This window comes from Gallus gallus, chromosome 22 (assembly GCF_016699485.2).
Source record: "Gallus gallus isolate bGalGal1 chromosome 22, bGalGal1.mat.broiler.GRCg7b, whole genome shotgun sequence".
Classification (NCBI taxonomy): Eukaryota; Metazoa; Chordata; class Aves; order Galliformes; family Phasianidae; genus Gallus; species Gallus gallus.
The window spans coordinates 3,223,036-3,240,058 of record NC_052553.1 but is presented as its reverse complement, the minus strand read 5'-3'; the positions used below and the strand labels follow the sequence as shown (position 1 = coordinate 3,240,058).

The 17,023-nt window shown below is 50.3% G+C and overlaps 1 protein-coding gene across 1 annotated transcript; it reads right to left on the bottom strand.

The window, feature by feature from the left end:
* Positions 1-248: 248 nt before the first annotated feature.
* TACR1 (tachykinin receptor 1) lies at positions 249-15,304 on the bottom strand. The gene is made up of 5 exons (NM_204868.2): positions 14,338-15,304; positions 7,669-7,863; positions 4,367-4,517; positions 3,925-4,121; positions 249-3,532 (listed from the first exon to the last, which is right to left on the bottom strand). Exons 1-5 carry the CDS (start codon positions 14,736-14,738, stop codon positions 3,241-3,243), a joined length of 1,236 nt encoding a protein of 411 aa, NP_990199.1. The 5' UTR covers positions 14,739-15,304; the 3' UTR covers positions 249-3,240.
* Between the last annotated feature and the right edge of the window lie 1,719 nt (positions 15,305-17,023).

Below are 17,023 nucleotides of genomic sequence, written 5' to 3'. Positions count from 1 at the left end.
GTGACACTATTCATCCTCTCCCTTTTGCATGATAAAGTAACCCATGGAAATAAAGAAACAGGGCTTAATAGGCATATGGGACAGGGCCTTTGGCAGTGATGCCAATCAAATGTGTCTCGGCAATGCTCTTCTAATTAAGAACTGCAAATTACAACCTGCTTCTTGTTCACCCCTTGTGCTCCACTCCCACCATGCTGCTGGTCTCTGCCTCCCACAGCCACGGGCTCATTAACCAGTTGCAAGATAGCCTCAACAAAAGAAACATTTATTTATGAAAATCCACTGGGACTTAACAAACCCAATCATTAGAGAGGCCATTTGGAACAGGAGAGCTCTGTGTAGGGAAGCTTTTGCTGTACAGAGATGCTACCACAGGAGGAACCTCACCCAAAACTCCTACGCGCTGCACCACACCAAATACCCAAACCCTTAATGTACATTGCAGCCCAGCTTGTCCCATCACATCCCTCAGGCATATTGTATTGCACTGAAACTGGAAGCCTTTTGTCTGGGATGGAAAGGTTAAGGGCAGAGACACCCGAGAGTCTTCTCTACCCTCAGCTGCTGTTGGGATTCATTGTCCCTCCTCTGACATGCCCCAGCGAGCACATTTCACTGATGGGTGTGATAGAAGCTCCAACAGAGATGGTATTTCGGGCGGATAACCCATGAGAGAAGGGGCCAAGTTGGATGTTAAGCTTTTCATTAAAACCACTGTGTGAATTACTCAACTGGAGACAGGTTTGGGGGGGGGGGGCAGGATGGTGTGATTAGACTAACAGGTTGCTGAAGCCTGAGAGCTGTGTGGTTGGGTTTTGTTTCTAGAATTATTAATAGCAAGCAAAAATGAGGTGCTCTTGTGCTGGGAGCTTTGGCTGTGTGGCCTTGCATTTCAGAGAATCAGGAAATAGACAAAGAAACTCTTGCTTTGCAATTGAATTTCTAAGCAGAGATCTGAATGCTAACTAGAAAACCATGCTGAACAAAGTAGGAAAAGCCTCTGTATTGCCACTGAGCTGTCTGATAGGGAAGGTGGGTGTACTGCAGCAGCTGGGCTCATGGCATGAGAAGAGGTCCCATCCCCGCCCCACGCTGGTAAGTATTCTTCTGGGCTTCTCAGCCTTCAAAAGAAGACTTCACTGTGGCTTTTGCACACTGACAACATGAGAACACACAGCATGTCATCAGCATGGACACAGCCCTGCTGCAAAAACCCCATCTCGCAGGTTGGCCTGGAGCCTAAATCTGACAATAGCCTTATCTGGGTTCCCACCTCCACCTGTGAGACAGCTTGGAGCAGGGAAGAGCCCTTGGCTTTGGACATGTACCCATTTACCCAGAGCATTTTCCTTTTCTTGTGTTGGCCTCCATCTGATGAAAACTTCCCCTAGAGACATTTCTACCTGCTTGGACATCCCAGTTTGTAACTGGTGAGAATTTTGCCTGCTTTATCTCAAGAGACAGCTTTCTACAAGGGGCGCAAGAGGCATTTCAGGCTGCAAGCTGTCATCCTGAACTGAGGTCTCCACACACTCTCTTGGGGTTATCCCATGTTTCAAGCTGAGCGTTGCTTATGAGAAGATGGCTGTCATTTCTCTGCACATCTCATGATCACAGCATCCTCAGGGCATCAGACACAGAGGAGAAAAAAAGGCAGCCTGGTTATTCTCTGTGTATTTGAATGCTGACTTCTGTAAGCTCATAAGCTAACACAAACTTGTGTGCTCAAGGATGGTGCATGCAGACCAGATCTCTGCTGGCCTTACTTGCTGGCTCTCCAGTGCACTTTGAGACATCCATTTTTGCCTTGATTTTGGGTTGGCAGCTGGAAGTAAATCAGCATTTGGCTCTGGTTTGTAGCACCTTTTCATGTATTGGCAGCACAGCACCTGTGGAGTTTGTGGCGAAGTTCAACCCACTTTGTGAGTCTGACTTCTGCACCAGAAAAAGTGAGAGATTATGCCAGCAGCTCTTGAGCAGGAAGGAGCAGTCAATACAACAGCCCCAGACTGGTAGGTTTGTTCTTAACAAGCTACTTTTTCCAACTCCTCATTTTATTTCATTTTTCCCCCCTTTCATACACTTACTGACCAAGGGAGCCCTCGCTTAGAGCAGCCCCCGGTGAAAATTGCACCATCAGAATAGGACTAAAACATAACAAACATCCAAGTTACACATCATAACCTTAATGTTTCATACACAAGCCATGGAGAGGAAAAGAGAAATGTTTCCCTGGTAAAAACAAAATCCAGAAATTGTGAGTGAAATCATTTCTACTCTCCCCTGAGTCAAAATTTCTGCAAAATTCAGGTCACCCTTCCAACATTTTATGTCGATAAAGCTTTGTTTTTCTGTAACCTACTGTGCCCCTTTCTGAGCAGCTCCAGGCACTTCCAGGTTGTGAAGAACTTGTCCATTCAGTCAGTTCTTCTCCAGAGCTCCAGAAACTTCCAAAATCTATGCATGATGTGCCACCTTAGGCCCAGTATGAAATCACAGTGATTGATTTTGGCACGGATGGATGATTAATGGCAACCAGAGCCTGGCTTAGTTCCAAAATCCTTTACAAGAGCCCTGATTTGATGAGTTGAGCTGTGTTGTGGAGTAGCAGAATAGTGAGTGCTGGAGTTGAGCTGAGACTACAAAACCACCATGTTCAGCTGAAGCAGTGAGTGGCCAGTGGTGCCACAATGGTGTCTGGGCTCCTGAAGTTGAAAACAGCATTTCTGCTTGAATTTTGTATTGATTACCTCTCTGGATACTCAGCAGAAAAGGACAGAATGAAATTAAAGTTGAGAGTAGGAAAGATTGGTTCATTTTCCCATGGAGGTTGGATGCACTGAGAGAGACACCTGCTGCCTCGCAGGGAGCAGGGAAGTGCCTGCCAGCATTGTACTTCTGGTTTAAGAGAAAAACCCAGCTCTGTTCTATTTCTGCAGCCTACTGCCACATGGCAGGTTGGAGAGGCAGAGAGCAAGGTGGAGGCCAGAAAAACCTTGCTTGTATTTGAACGTGAGCCATGATGGAGCACATGAAACCAGTCTGAAGCTTTTGCTCTTGGGCTCACTTAAGCGTCACAGGTGAGCAGCAGCACAGCAGGAGATGATAAAACAGCACAGAGAGAAGCCAGTACATTACAAACCAGGGTGATGATGCTGGGTGGATCACGCGCTGGAGTGTCCTAATGAGGGAAAGGTATGGCAGCATCCTGATGGGTGGCTAGCAGAGTTTGGGAGCCACTTAGGTGAGCGTGTTGGAGTAGAAGCTGAAGCTTTCGGAGACAGTTTTGGAGTCACTGCGCGAGGAGCCATTGGAAGTCATGTCTACAGAGAGACGTTTGCCCTTTTTGCTCTCTTCCAGCTCCTCCTCAGCTGCACCAACCGCCAAGGACACGGTGGTCTCTATCCGGCTGACCTTGTACATGCTGCTCTGTGTCTGCAGGTACCTGGCTGACTTCATCTCCAGGCCCTCGTACTCAGCAGCACTGACGAACGGGCACCACCGGAATGCATGCTTGAAGCCCACACGGAACCTGGGGGGACAGAAGGGTTGCAGAGAGACAAGGATGAGGAAAATGAGATGGGGAGAGGACCCCACTGGACATGAGAGGCCAGAGCTAAGAGTTGCTGAACAGTGAAACAAACACTGCTTTTCATTCAGATCTGAAAATAAAAACAAAAAACCACCACTGATAAATCCCAGTGAGGAGCAGGGAGGGTTGTTTTGAAACATGAATGACTTCAGATCCTGTAGGGACTTCAGGGAAGACTTATGGAGGTGGGTCTTGTCCCCACGGCAAACACAACCCCTGGCAGAGGATAGAACAGAGCCATCCTAGAATACCTCTCTATCCAAAATCTCCTGCATCAGCCCCCTCTGTGTTTCTCTCTTCTCCCCACCCTGCTGTGCTGGGCTCAAACCCACCTGTCATTGAGGCAGCAGTAGATGATGGGGTTGTACATGGTGGAGCTCATGGCCAGCCACATGACGGCCAGGTAGACCTGCTGGATGAACTTCTGCAGGTACCACTCAGGGTTGAAATACTGCAGGGTGAAGTAGATGTGGTAGGGCAGCCAGCACAGTGCAAACGTGCACACCACAATGATCATCATCTTCACCACCTGTGAGGAAAAGAGAGCGCAGGGCAGGGAGGACATCTGTCACATCTCACCCTCCAGACGAAGCCACCTTAGAGACCTTTCCAGAAGGGAACACATGCTCAGCATCGTGGAGGACGCATGTTTGGAGGACACGCTCTGTTCCTTTAGGATTAACAACCTGTTTCCACCTCGCTACATTCTTTTTGACTGTGGTTAGTTGGGATTGGGTGTGAATGATGGCTCCTACTGTGCCTGAGGTCCCTTACCTTCCGCTTTGCTGAGACCTGCTCGTGGTAACGGTCAGAGGAGTCACCGGGTATCTCGCTTGCCCAGAGGGTGATGCTGACCACGGTGTAGGCGCAGCCTATCACCAGCAGTGGCAAGAAGTAGATCAGGACAGTCATGCAGAAGTGATACCTAGAAAAAATGATGGCTGTTGAGTGTGTCCTCTACCTAGTTGGCCTGTTTCTTGCAAACCAAGCTTGGAAGCACAGCTTCACAGGGGCAGAGGGAATGTAGCATGATTCCTGTGGCGCTTGGAACCAGGAAGAACTCCCTAGTTTCATCCCAATCTCTTCCAAGCCTGTTGGCTTCTGGCATGCCTATGGCATCCCTCCAGGGATGGGAGAAAGAAGCCAGTGAAAGACTTACGTTACCTGTGCATAGCAAAGACATCTTAGCCGATGTGGCTCTACTATCACATCTCCTTTATTTACACCCTAATTCGTCCTGAAGGTGAAAACTCATCCTTTTCAAGTCTTTCATCAAGCAGTCCTGTGCAGATGTATTAAAAAAAAACAAAACAACAACAACAAAAAAAAAAACCCACATAAAACAGAGCATATGTAAAGGATAGGGTTGGCTAAGGGCGTTGGACTAGTTGATCTCTAGAGGTCCCTTCCAGCCCCTACAACTCTGTGATTCTGTGATAGGAACCTTAAACTAAAGAGAAATGCAGGATTTCCCTACATGGCAAATGCAAGGTCTTAGCTTGCCTGAATCCTGGTCCACCATAGGTTTGACTCTGCTCAGGCAGCAGAAGACATAATCTCAGTCCCCACTACTGTAAACACAGCTGGGAACAGCTCCATGCAAAATGCACAGAAGTTGAGCTGCGGGAAGCTCCTGCCAGCAGAAGGTCAACATGCAGTTCATAAAAGCAGTGTGGTAGAAATAGCCTTTGCCTCCAGTGTGGCACTGCTCCAAGCTGTGTTCCTTCCCAGGGTTGATCCAACTGGTTAGTTTTCCGCACTCATGGGAAGGGCAGGATCTTTGCATCCCTTCATAACACGGATAAAGGCTCTGTAGCCTTGCTCTGTTCTTGCACTCTCTCCTCCTAGCAGCTCAGATTGAATAATCTCTCCAAAGTGTAAATCATGGATCAGGCTCGTGCCTGATGCAACTCCTGCTGCTCTGGCAGGGGCAAAGTTGGCCCCAGACCCACACTGCCATGCCATCTCCTCCTTGTTTTGTACCTGCAATCTCATTTGGCCTCCTCTCCACCCAGAGGTAATCGCATTTCAGCTGGATTTTGTAGGACTGTTTTCTATTTTGCTAATTAAAGAGGCGTCTCTGTGGCTCCATGATGAAGACTTCATTGTTGCTGTGCAAAGCAGGGTCTTAAACCAGCTGCAAAGTGGGGAGAGTGATGCAGAAAAGCCCCAGAGCAACCATTAAATAATGCAAGCAAGACGCATCCTTATTTTCAGAGCCACAGAAGCATAGCGGGGAGAGGGACTGCCAACACATCCTGCTTTTTGGTTCATTATTTTTTGTGCTTTGGATGCTGAAACCCATCCATTTGTTACTCTGTCTACGAGGATCACAGTATGAGAGCAGGCAGGGAAGCCTGGATTTTGTGATTTAGAAGTCTTCAGTGTGGGAATTTAGTACCTTGTGAAGAGCAGGGGAGCACGTAGGAGGGAGGACAGGGACATGGGAGGAGGCAGCTGCTGTCTGGACAGTCACTGTGGGCTGGTATCTCCCTGATAAGCCAATGAGTGGTGCAGTTTTGCCCCTTAATGAAACAAATTAAATGGAAGGGAGCTGAGTCACCAACTACTGGTGCAGATGCAGCACCTCCTGCCAGTGGCTGCTGCCTTAAATAATCGCACTACAGCAGTGGAAGCAGAAATGGTGTTTGACAGGGGCCCAAACACCCATCTGCAGTTATTTTGGGGGCACTAAGATAACATATATGATCTCTGGCTCTGTGCAAGTGGGTCCACATGATTTGGATAGTGTTTTGTACTATTTTCAGTCCTCAGCAGCTGTTTGAGATTTGTCTACAGAAAAGCTTCTGCTTAGCATCTTCTCTCCTGGCTGCCCTCAACTGTTTGCTGAATGCCCTGCTCACCAAAAAGCATGGAATGTGCAGGCTTTGGGGTGGCATCCAGCTTCTAGATTATCCATGAATCAGCAGTAGTATTTTACTCGAGTCAGCTCTTGAAAAGGCAATGGCCCTGGTATATGGCCGAACAGCAAATGATTTGTCAAAGTGAGGCACTGAGCCTGTGCTGATCACTTCTTCAGGCTGGGGGACCCGGGGGCTCAGTCCCTGTGGGCTGAGTTTCTTCATGTTGGCTGCATTTATTGCAGTTGCACGGAATCATGGAGGTTAAGAAACACTCTGGATGTCAGCGGGGCCATCCTCAGCTCAGCTCTTGCCTTATGGACAGACTCATATTGGCTTTGAGCACTTTTTCGTATGTGCACATCGCCTGCTTTGCCTCTAGCACAATTTCACAGCACTAATTCATTGCTCTGTGGGACTGGAGTTGCAAAGGTTGCTTCTTTTTTCCCCTTTTTCCTTATGACATTTAGCTCACTGCATGACTCACAGACCTCAAAGAGCAAACTGTGGAGGACCATGTGCTGGCAGTCCAGCAGGGTTGCCCAGACCTGTTGGAAATGCCAGATGTAATTAGCTGGAACCTTGGTGGGTAGGAAGGAGATGGCTGCTGAGCCCTCCTGTCTAGGCATCTAGCTTTCATCCTGAGCTGGTTCCGCAGAGCCTCTTTTCTGAGCTTGTTTTTAGAAACACTTGAGTGAATTTTTGAGGCCTTTGGGCTCAACACATCCCCAGACAGTTTTCTCTGTTATTGCCTGGCCAAGGTACAGCTGACACAACACTATTTACTTCTTCCAGGAGCATTCTCACTCTAGGAAGCCTGTAAAGATGTATGTTGAAGGAAAGGTGCTACAAAAAAGCAGAGCCATGCAGCCCCTGGGGGTAATGCAGACTGCATCCCATAGTTGCATCTTAGCAGTTGGATGTGAGTTTCCCTCAAGGATGAGCACTGTAGAAGGGCTGGGAGCTCACGTAGCATGGATCACAAGCAGCAACTCAGCTTAATTAACCTCACCATGCTATAGATGGAGATCTTGCTACCATCAGCCACATAGCTCCAGCCTTACCCCAGGTGGGTGGAGGATTTCCCCATCCCAAGGGGCCTTCATCCCCCCTCAGCCTTCCCCACTTCATTTTATCTATTCTTTTTAAATACTTTTTTTTCCATTCTTTTTGTATAGGTCAATTTGTCCATCCTGCTGGGAAAGTCCGACTCACGTTTTTCCATACACGTCGGTGCTGTGCTCCGGCCATGCCACCAGACACACCAGCCGGCCTGGCAGCTCCTCCGTCACCGAGTAGTAGCCCTGTGGGAAGGCCAGCAGGAAGGCCAGGAGCCAGATGACACATATGACCACTTTGGTAGCAGTGGCTGAGAGCCGCGGCTGCAGCGGGTGGATGATGGCCATGTACCTGCAAGGTGAGCAAGAGAAGAAATCAAAGATTGGAAGCTTTGGAGGCTGTCTCAGATCTCCTGTGTGCGGGTTGTTCTTCTGACACCTGCTTCGTGCATCTTAGCAGTCCCCCATGCCACACAGAGAGCATCCAATAATCCTTCATGGAGGGGTCCCCAACCAATTCTCTTGCAGCAAATTCCCCTTGGGACTGGAGTCCCATTTGAGGCACTCATTGACTTTTAGCCAAAAAGCAGCTTTGCTACCACAACCATAGAATCACAGAATCATTAGGGCTGGAAAAGATCCTCAAGTCCAAGCCCAACCCATCCCACCATGCCCACTTACCACATCACGGTTCTGGAACACGTCCAGGGATGGGGCAGCTGTGCCAGTGCCCAACCACTCTTTTAGAGAAGTATTTCCTAATACCCAGCCTGACCCTTCGCTGGTGCAGCATAAGGCCAACACCTCTCATCCCATCAGTTACTGGCAGCAGGGGCTGACCCCCCCCCCCCAACCACCACCTCCTTTCAGGGCAGTGTAGAGAGCCATAAGATCTCCCCTGCGCCTCCTCTTCTCCAGACTGAACCATCCCAGTTCCCTCATAAGGGAACTATTCCCCATAAGACCTGTGCTCCTTCCCAGCTCCGCTGCCCTTCTCTGGACACACTCCATGGCCTCAGTGTCCTTCTTGTAGTGAGGGGCTCAGATCTGTACTGTACTCAGATCTGATGCTGTTGTCTGGCAGCACCTGCGTTAGCAGCACCCAATAGTTTTGCACAGGAGCAAAATCATATCTATAAAGTAGATTGCAGTGCAAAGGCTTCCAAACAGGAGAACCAAAACGAATCATGCTGGAGCTGCCCCATATCTGCCTGGCTCATGGGGTCTCCAATCCTGAACATCAGTCATCATACACGAGGCAGACTCCAGTGACGATGGGGCAGATTGAATTTATCTTTCTGCAAATCTGGTTTTGCAAAGCTGACAGCAGCCAGCAGTACTGGAAGGATTAAGTGAGCACGCTGCAAATGTTTTATTTCCCTCCCCCATGTCAAGCTTTGGAAATGCTGTCATCATACAACGAGGAGAAAAGTTGCATTGCTCTGCACGTTACAGCCCGAGGCATTTGGAGTGCTCTCTGTTTCTCCATCCCCCCTCTTTTCAGACAATGGACAGTTTTTGCTTTTAGTTTTCTTCTGGATGAAAATAGTCCCTTTGTTCCATTACGTGTCCATTTGCTGCAGCAAAGGTGCAGGGATTAATAGAGAAATATACACCACCATCAGCTCTTCCCCTGCCCTGGGGAATCAAACCTTATCAGCTTTGTGCAGCTGCAAATTCACCTGATAATTATCCCTTTAAAATCTCTGTGATCTCTCTGGTGCCAGAAACAGAATCTGGTGAGTAAAAGCGAAGGCGGTGGGTGCTGGCAGTGCTCTGTCACAGCAGCCAGCAACACTCTGAGCTCTCCAGGCTTCTACATCCCCACTGCTCCACCATGGGAGCTGGAGGAGGTTTGGTTGGGATTATCCTATGATACTGCTCCTCTGACCTAATTTCTGCCAATGCACTTTGGAGGACTTTCCTTATCAGCTTCAAGCACTTTGTGGCTGCAGAAGCCCTTGCAGGTAATAAAATGCCCAAACAATTGATAAAACAACAAGTTAAGCCCCAACCCCATTGCCCAGAGACCTTTCCAACCACCACCGATCTGTCTGTGATGCTCTGGTGCCCACAATAGAAAGAAGATAGCAAAATTAATACAACTGAAGAGTCAAAGAAGAAAACAAATATGACAGTGTTGCAAGGACAGGGGCAGGGGGGCAAGAGGAAGCCAAGCAGTGGTGCTTTGGGAAACACTGGCCCTACATTCTACTTTTTGGCAGCAGTTCCCAAACTGCCAGGAAAAATGCTCATAACGGTCTGGGCTTCTTGAAGGAGCTGGTGATACTGAGGATAGATGGAAATGTGCAAACATCCTGAGAATAATTTGATCATTATTTCATATTAAAATACTGCCTCATTATATAATAATTGTATCAGCAAGCAGAGAGTTGTCCAAACGTTTTAATAACTGCATCCTTGCTGTTTTTTTTCTTTTGCTTGACAAGAATATTTGATGCAAAATTTTACTGCAGGGAAGGGAGGAGCACAGAGTACAGTTTCACGTCCTCTTTAGCTCAAATAACAACCACTGTCATGCTCAGATTGGGGTGGGAAGACACCAGTGGGGAAACAAAGCAGCTGCTTTTGCCTTCTTTCAGAGCTGGGTCCATCCATCCCAAACACCTCTCAGTTCCTTGCTGACTGGTGGAGCTTTCCAGTTTCTTTCCCCTATAGGTTGGTGTGTATTCCTTTCTGGAGGGTGCACCTATAACGTTCCGGGGCACCTGCAAGTTGCTGGTGGTCCTGCAGGCGGATGCACACCTGATTTGGGGCACAAAGACATCGATCAGAGTGAGGTGCTGCAGGTCCCAGCCTCTCTGGTGGGAAGCAGATTCTTGAAAGCAGGCTAATGAGTTTATTCGCTCGTATTTCTCCTCACAAAGTGCCTCTGTGGCCCCGCTCTGCCCATCTTCCTGTATCCTATTAGAGAGATTTATTCTTTTCTCCACTGCCCAGGAGGGCGGTTCTCCCAGCCAGACAGCAGTGGTGGTGGTTTGCAGGAGCTGGGGAGGGGAAGGCATATCCTCATGTGCAGCAGGTGAAGAACCACCATGGGCTCCTGATGTCCCATTTTTCTATGGGGAGAGGGTTCTCGGTTGAAGATTTAAGGGCAGATTTCCTGCATTAATGGAAAGGTTGTGTTCCTGATGGGCTGCAGGTGCTCTGGGGGGGGGGGGGGGTGAAGCTCATACTGGGCTGCAGGAGATGTTGGGTTGGGAAGAATTAATTATACTCTTTCCCCAAGATGAAATGGCCTGCTCTGCTCATCTTTGGGATGCGAGCTTCACACCTGAGGGTTAAGTTTTGCAAGTCCAGGGCTGCCCAGCTCCTTTCCCTCATGCTGATGCTCATCCCTTCTTCCTTCCCCCCAGAACTCAGTGGGACTGAAGATGGCTCCATTTGCCAGCAGCTTTGTATATCTACTGCAGTGAAGGACACAACTTTAGGCCAGACGCTTTCCCTTCGGTGACGTAGGTAATGCCATTTGCTGTTGTTTTAAATATTTTATTGTGTTTCGGATGGAGGGGGGGTTGTTACCATGGTGAAGCAATAGCATTTGAGTACAGTGTTGTAGCAGGGTAGCTCCGAGTGTATCACTTATTACATAGCTAGATGGCTACACTGTCTCAAATGCACTGTTAATTGCATCTGGAAAGCTGGAGCCTGCCTCCATAATAAACATGACACATTTCTTTCCAAAGAAAGAATTTTACCAAATGCAAACAGAAGGGGACCAAAGCCCAGAATTGGCAGCAGACTGGGGAGGGGGCAGAGGGCCCCCCCAGCATTCATCGCATTGCTGATAGTGATGGGGTGGGAGAGGGGGATCCAAAGCACAGCACAGCCCTCCTGGGGGGCTGTATGACCTCACCAAGCGCTGCCTTAAGGAAAGCAGAGAGCCCCGTGGCATCCATTTAGAGCTGAGAAACGAATGTGGGAAACGCAGGGCTGATAAATCTGAGGACTGTTACACTCAGTGCATGCGCTAATCCAGCTGAGCCATCGAAGCGTTGAGAACAAACTAAGGGCCAAATTAGGAAAGCCATCAAATAAGCAGAATATCTCCCCTCCAGCAGCTTGTGCCAATGCTCTGCTTGCAGCCAAGCACCTCAGAGGCATGTCTAACACCTGCGCTCCTACACTGCCCAGCCACCCACCAGCCTGTTGCTATTTCATCTTCATCGCATATTTATCACAGCAGAAGAGGAAGAAAATAAGGATGCCAGTTAGCTTTTGACCTGCTGCATTCAGCTCATCCCCCCCAGGCTCCCTTCCCTCCCACTTGCTCTTCTTCCAAATCCCATCCCAGCAGGGCACGGTTACGCATTGTCAGGCACAAATCAAAGTTCTGCCCTGCAAGCCCCAGAAGACCATTAAGTCAAGATTAAGAGAACTTGTGCTATATTAGGGTGTAAATGACTAATTAATATGTCTGTGCACTGATGTAATTTGTCCTCTCCAGAGGGTTTCTATCTGCAGTAATCGCCTCTTGGGGAAGGCGTGGGGTCATTGAGCTGGTGAATGTATTCCTGGTATTCAGCTGGTTCATCTAAACTGGAAGTTCAAGCTTGCAAGCATAAATAAATTTCCAAGCCAGCTTTTCTGTTGCATATAGTGTGGGGTTGTGGAGATAAGAACAGGTCTCAGCTGCAGGCTGGTGGCTTTAGGAGCTGTGGAAGTGAAGGAAGCTCTGCAGGTTTGGTGCTCCTGCAGCTCCTGCTGGCACATGGATGGATTTCGAGACGCTTAATGGAGTGTGATTAAAAAAACCCAAGAGGCATATAAATAGGATCCCAGTTTGATCGCCCAGCCCTGTGTGCTGGTCTAGCTCTGATTCTACACATAATCCAGGATCCTCACCTTCTGCTCTGCTCACCTGGCAGCAAGGAGGTCCATCCCTCCTGTAGCAGTTTGCTAACAGCATGTTCAAGTGGCAGTGCTCAGCAATGAATCCAGGTCCCAAAGAGAGGGACAATGCCTGCTGTTTGATGATGCTTCATCCCACTCCTCACAGATATTGGAGGGGAAATAGGAAAAAAGCAACTCTGGATGTCCCTACACATGACTGCAAAGTGGCTAGGACGCAACACGGGCTCCCAGTTTTCCTGGGAAGCTGGAGAAAGCAGAATCTCACGGCTCTTTCTTTGAAGTGCATACATTCATAGCGTTCAAAGCCAGAACGGGACGTGTTGTGCTTTGGCACTGACACACCCAATAATGAAGGCCATGCTGTGCAGTTCCAGAGTGGGCTGCTTGGCCCCAACTGCTGCAGGATGCTGTGTGGCAGCAGCACTGCTTTTCCTGAGCAGGCCTTCCAGCTTCCAGCCCCAACTCCTGCATTTCCTGCCATTGTTGCAGTGCTCAGAACTCTGTGCCTCTGTGTAGGATTAACCTTTGCTTTATTTTATTTTATTTTATTTTATTTTATTTTATTTTATTTTATTTTATTTCAGAGTGATTGTGCCCAGTATGAATCAGCTCCTGGTAAAAGTGTGATCCTAGTTTCAAGCAAAAGCCTTTTTCTTCTTATTATTGCCATAGTTCTCTTCTCAGCTGCATCTGATTCATCACAGGGAGAGGCAGCTCGCAGGCTCCTAACTGCTCCAGAGCCAAACAAAACCTGAGCCCATTTCTAACAACCAGAGCATCATCCATCTCCAGCTCTGTTTTCCAAGCTGTCACAGCACTATTTGTGGCAGTGCTGCAATTTCTTGTTGGGAAATGCCCTTGCTAGTTTGTGAAGTACTTACACTTCAGCCCAAATCAGGCTTGCGTATGGTAGTGCCAATCCTCCCGCACCCTGTTTGCATTTATCCCCAGCCAAAAGGTGTTCTGCTCCCCAGGAAGGAGTGCAGAAAGAGGCACTGCAGAGCAGAGCTGTCTTTGGGAAATTGGTTGCACTGAAAAATGCATCGTGCCTGGAGTACTGGTAACCAGGAGGGAACTGCAGAGCTTTTTGGGAGCCTCGATTTATCCCTAGCACCAATACAAAAAGGCATTAAAGACATACATTAAAGATTTTGGAGGGAGTTACACACCAGCTGTGCCTGGAGAAGGGCCCTCAGCACATGGCCAACTTGTACTCCTTGCCCCTTGCCCTGTGCCACCTGCCAGGCTTTGCCCAACTTTTGCCCTTGGCAGAACACACGTGGGATGCCGCTCTGCTGGCTGTCCCCAGGCATCCAGCAGCACCCCTAGAAAACTGCTGGGGAAGAAAGCAGCCCACTTGTGCTGGCTGCAGCCCAACGAGAGCTATCTCTGGCACTTCCCTCCCCTTTTACTCCCCAGTAGTGGTTTTGTGAAATTCTGTGGCTCGGCAGGCAACGCAACAGCATGCAATCTGAGCATCACTCCGAGGTCCCCAGCACCTGAGATTGGGAGACAGGAAAGGGCTCCTGCAGTGTATCCAACAGTCACAATTTAGTGACATGACCATTCTGTGCTAAGCAGTGAGCTAAATGAGGAGGTTGGGAAAGGAATGAACTGCTCTGGAGATGAGCTGGGAAGGGAAAGGACAGAAAAATGCCAGAAGTGCAAGCCCTGTACATACTACCAAAATGCATTAATGGGTTACAAAAGCCTTTTCTTGAGCTCTTTTGGCAGAGCTGACAAAGGATTCCCTACGGAGGATTCCCTGATCCACCCGCAAACAGGTCAAGGAGGGGGATTCTATCTCACGCTGTTTTACTGAAAAGAGCTCCATTTGAATTGCAGTGCTTTCCCATGGCCAGATATCAGGCAGAGCTGAGCGCAGTGCCCAGGCAGAAGCAATGTAGGAAGCAGCACGGGGTGCGGGGAGGGGTTGGGGTTGAGTGCTCACCTGTCCAGGGCGATGGCTGTCATGGAGTAGATGCTGGCAAAGACAGCAGCGATGGGGAAGAAGTTGTGAAACTTGCAGTAGAGCAGCCCGTAGTACCATTCATTGTGGATGGCGTAAGTGAAGTTCACCACCGTGTTGAAGGCAGACATGGAGGCTTCAGCGAAAGCCAGGTTCACCAAGAAGTAATTGGTGACGGTGCGCATCCTCTTGTGAGCCAGGATGATCCACATCACCACCACGTTCCCCACCACCGACACCACCACGATGAGGGTGTAGGCAACGGCCCACAGGGCCACCTGCCACGGGGGCTGGACGAACTGGTTGGCAGAGGACTCGTTCAGGGAGGCATTGAGCAGCCACCGGTGCTCCAGCTCTGCTTCCAGCGGCGGGGGGTCATCCATCACAGCGTGGCACTGCTGAACCGGGCACGAGGATGCTTCGGGGCGCAGAGCCCTCTGGGTTTAGAGTGCAGCAGGTTTGGTGGGGAGGATGATTCAGGGCACAGCACTCTCTGGGGTGAGGATGATTTGGGCAGCAGCACCCTCCAGGTTTGGTGGTGAGGATGCTTCAGGGTGCAGCAGGTTCAGGGGTGAGGATGCTTTGGGGCACAGCACCCTCCCGGTTAAGGGCACAGCTGGCTCAGAGCACGCAGAATGTTTGGGGCATGAAGGCAGATCGGGGCACAGGACCCTCCGGGTTCAGAGCCCAGCCACGTCGGGGTTTGGGACCCTCCCAGTTCCAGGCGCAGCTGGTTCAGGGTGCTGCTCCCTTCCTCTTCTGGGTGCAGCCGCAGCAGGGTGCGCAGCCATGGCAGAGCACAGCCGGTCGGGATGGCAGCCCCCTCTCGCTGGGGGACGCAGCGGGGCCGGGCAGCGCTTCCCACCTTCCAGTCGCTTCGGTTCGGTCCGGGCCACTCGGCTCCGTTCGGCTGATGCTGGAGCGGGGCTGGGACCCTCTGGGCGCAGCCGGAGCTCACACACCGCCGCGGCTTTTGTAGGCAGCGCGGGCGGTGCCTGCGAGCGGGGAGCGGAGCCGGGAGCCCAGAGCCCTCCCCCGCCCCCCCGCTGCCCCTCGCCCCCTCCTCACCCCCCCCTCAGCAGGCTGCGTTCGCCTCTACCATTCACCCCAAAGCTTCCGTACTGCCAGCGGACAGCCAGGGGTGGGGGATCGATCCCAAACGGCTTCACACACACACACACACACACACACACACAAAACAACAACAAAAAACGAAAACCCAACCCAAATGTTTGACTTTTGTAATGAGGAATGGTCTTCTTGCCCAGAGCAGCGCCAACGGGGCGGTCCGGGGCTCTGTGCCCCTTCCCTAATACAAAGCAAGGAAACAGCTCCTGGGGGGCGGCAAATGCTTCCGAAAATTACCGCTGTAATTTGAACGTGGCTCATCTGCAGGCACAGAGCTCCCCTCTGCCCCCAGTCCAGGTTTATGACATCCACCAGACGGGGGTGATTTTAACTTACTCATCCAACATCGTGTTATGGCCAAGCGTGGGCGCAAAGCGCACCGCTGTGTGCTGGGAACGATGGTTTTCCCTTAGGATGCACCGATGCAATGAAGACAAAAAGCCCCTCTGGAAGCAGAGCGCGCCCCTCTGTTTTGCTAAAGGATGTTCCCAAATGGCTGCGGACTCCGATATCAGCTGGGAACCGCTCCCAGGGAACGCTGCGAAACCAACACTGCGAACCCCGGGGTGAGAACGGCACTGCTGCTCGTGTGCAAGGAGGATGCTCAGCTCGTAAGCTGAAGCAAGCAGGAGGGACTCCGGAAATCTTTAGTTCTTGGCACGGGCTCTGCTATTGAAATGAAATGGAGCTATTTAACGGCGGGACGGACGGACGAGGAGGTGGATTTCAGCTTAAAGCCTCCGCATCGCCCGCAGCCCCGCAAGCAGGAGCTGCACGGAGGGTCCCCTCTTCCTGCATCCAGACCACTCGATGGCAGCACTGCCTAAAAATGCGGCAGAGGGACGGCTGAGCAGCCTGCCGGCTTGGGGAGGTTTGCTAGCGACGGTGCTTCCAACCTTTCCCTCCGCTGCTTTGGGGCATTGCTGTGAATATGACCAAACCCCAAAGGAGAGGAGGCCCTGGCAATGGGGGACAGCTTCAGCAGCCATCTCAGCGCACCACAGCAAACCCTCTCCCATTCCAGCAAGCCCCTCCATGCCCCTCCTGATAACATCACTCCACTGCAGGGCAGGGAGACATCGCACCCGTTTCTCCACCTCCGTTTTCTCACTGGGAAAAAGGAGGTGATGCCTTATGCACATTCCTGTTGGAAAGAACCACCTATTTTTTCCTGTTCTGCTGCCGTGTGAGGAATTGAAGTGCTACCTGAAGCAGGCTGTGGATAGGCATGTGTGCCGTGGCATGTCCAGGCGGGGCAACTGGGAGGTATGTCCCTTAACGGGGAGGTTTTTTAATTGCAGAAGAGAAAAAGGGGAAAAAATTCAACCCAAAGAAGAAATCCTGCATGAGAGAGAGCAGATGTACTCATCGCTTGGCAGCAATGAGCAGACTACTGCAAGCTTGTGACAGCTAATTAATGGTTTCAGGTCCCTGTGAAGGTGCCAGCACTGTTCTGTGTGTGATGTTCCAACGATCCCCCTCCTTTCTTTTCCCAGGAATGCTTGTATACCTTCGCATGCACCGCCAGCCCTTCCAGAGC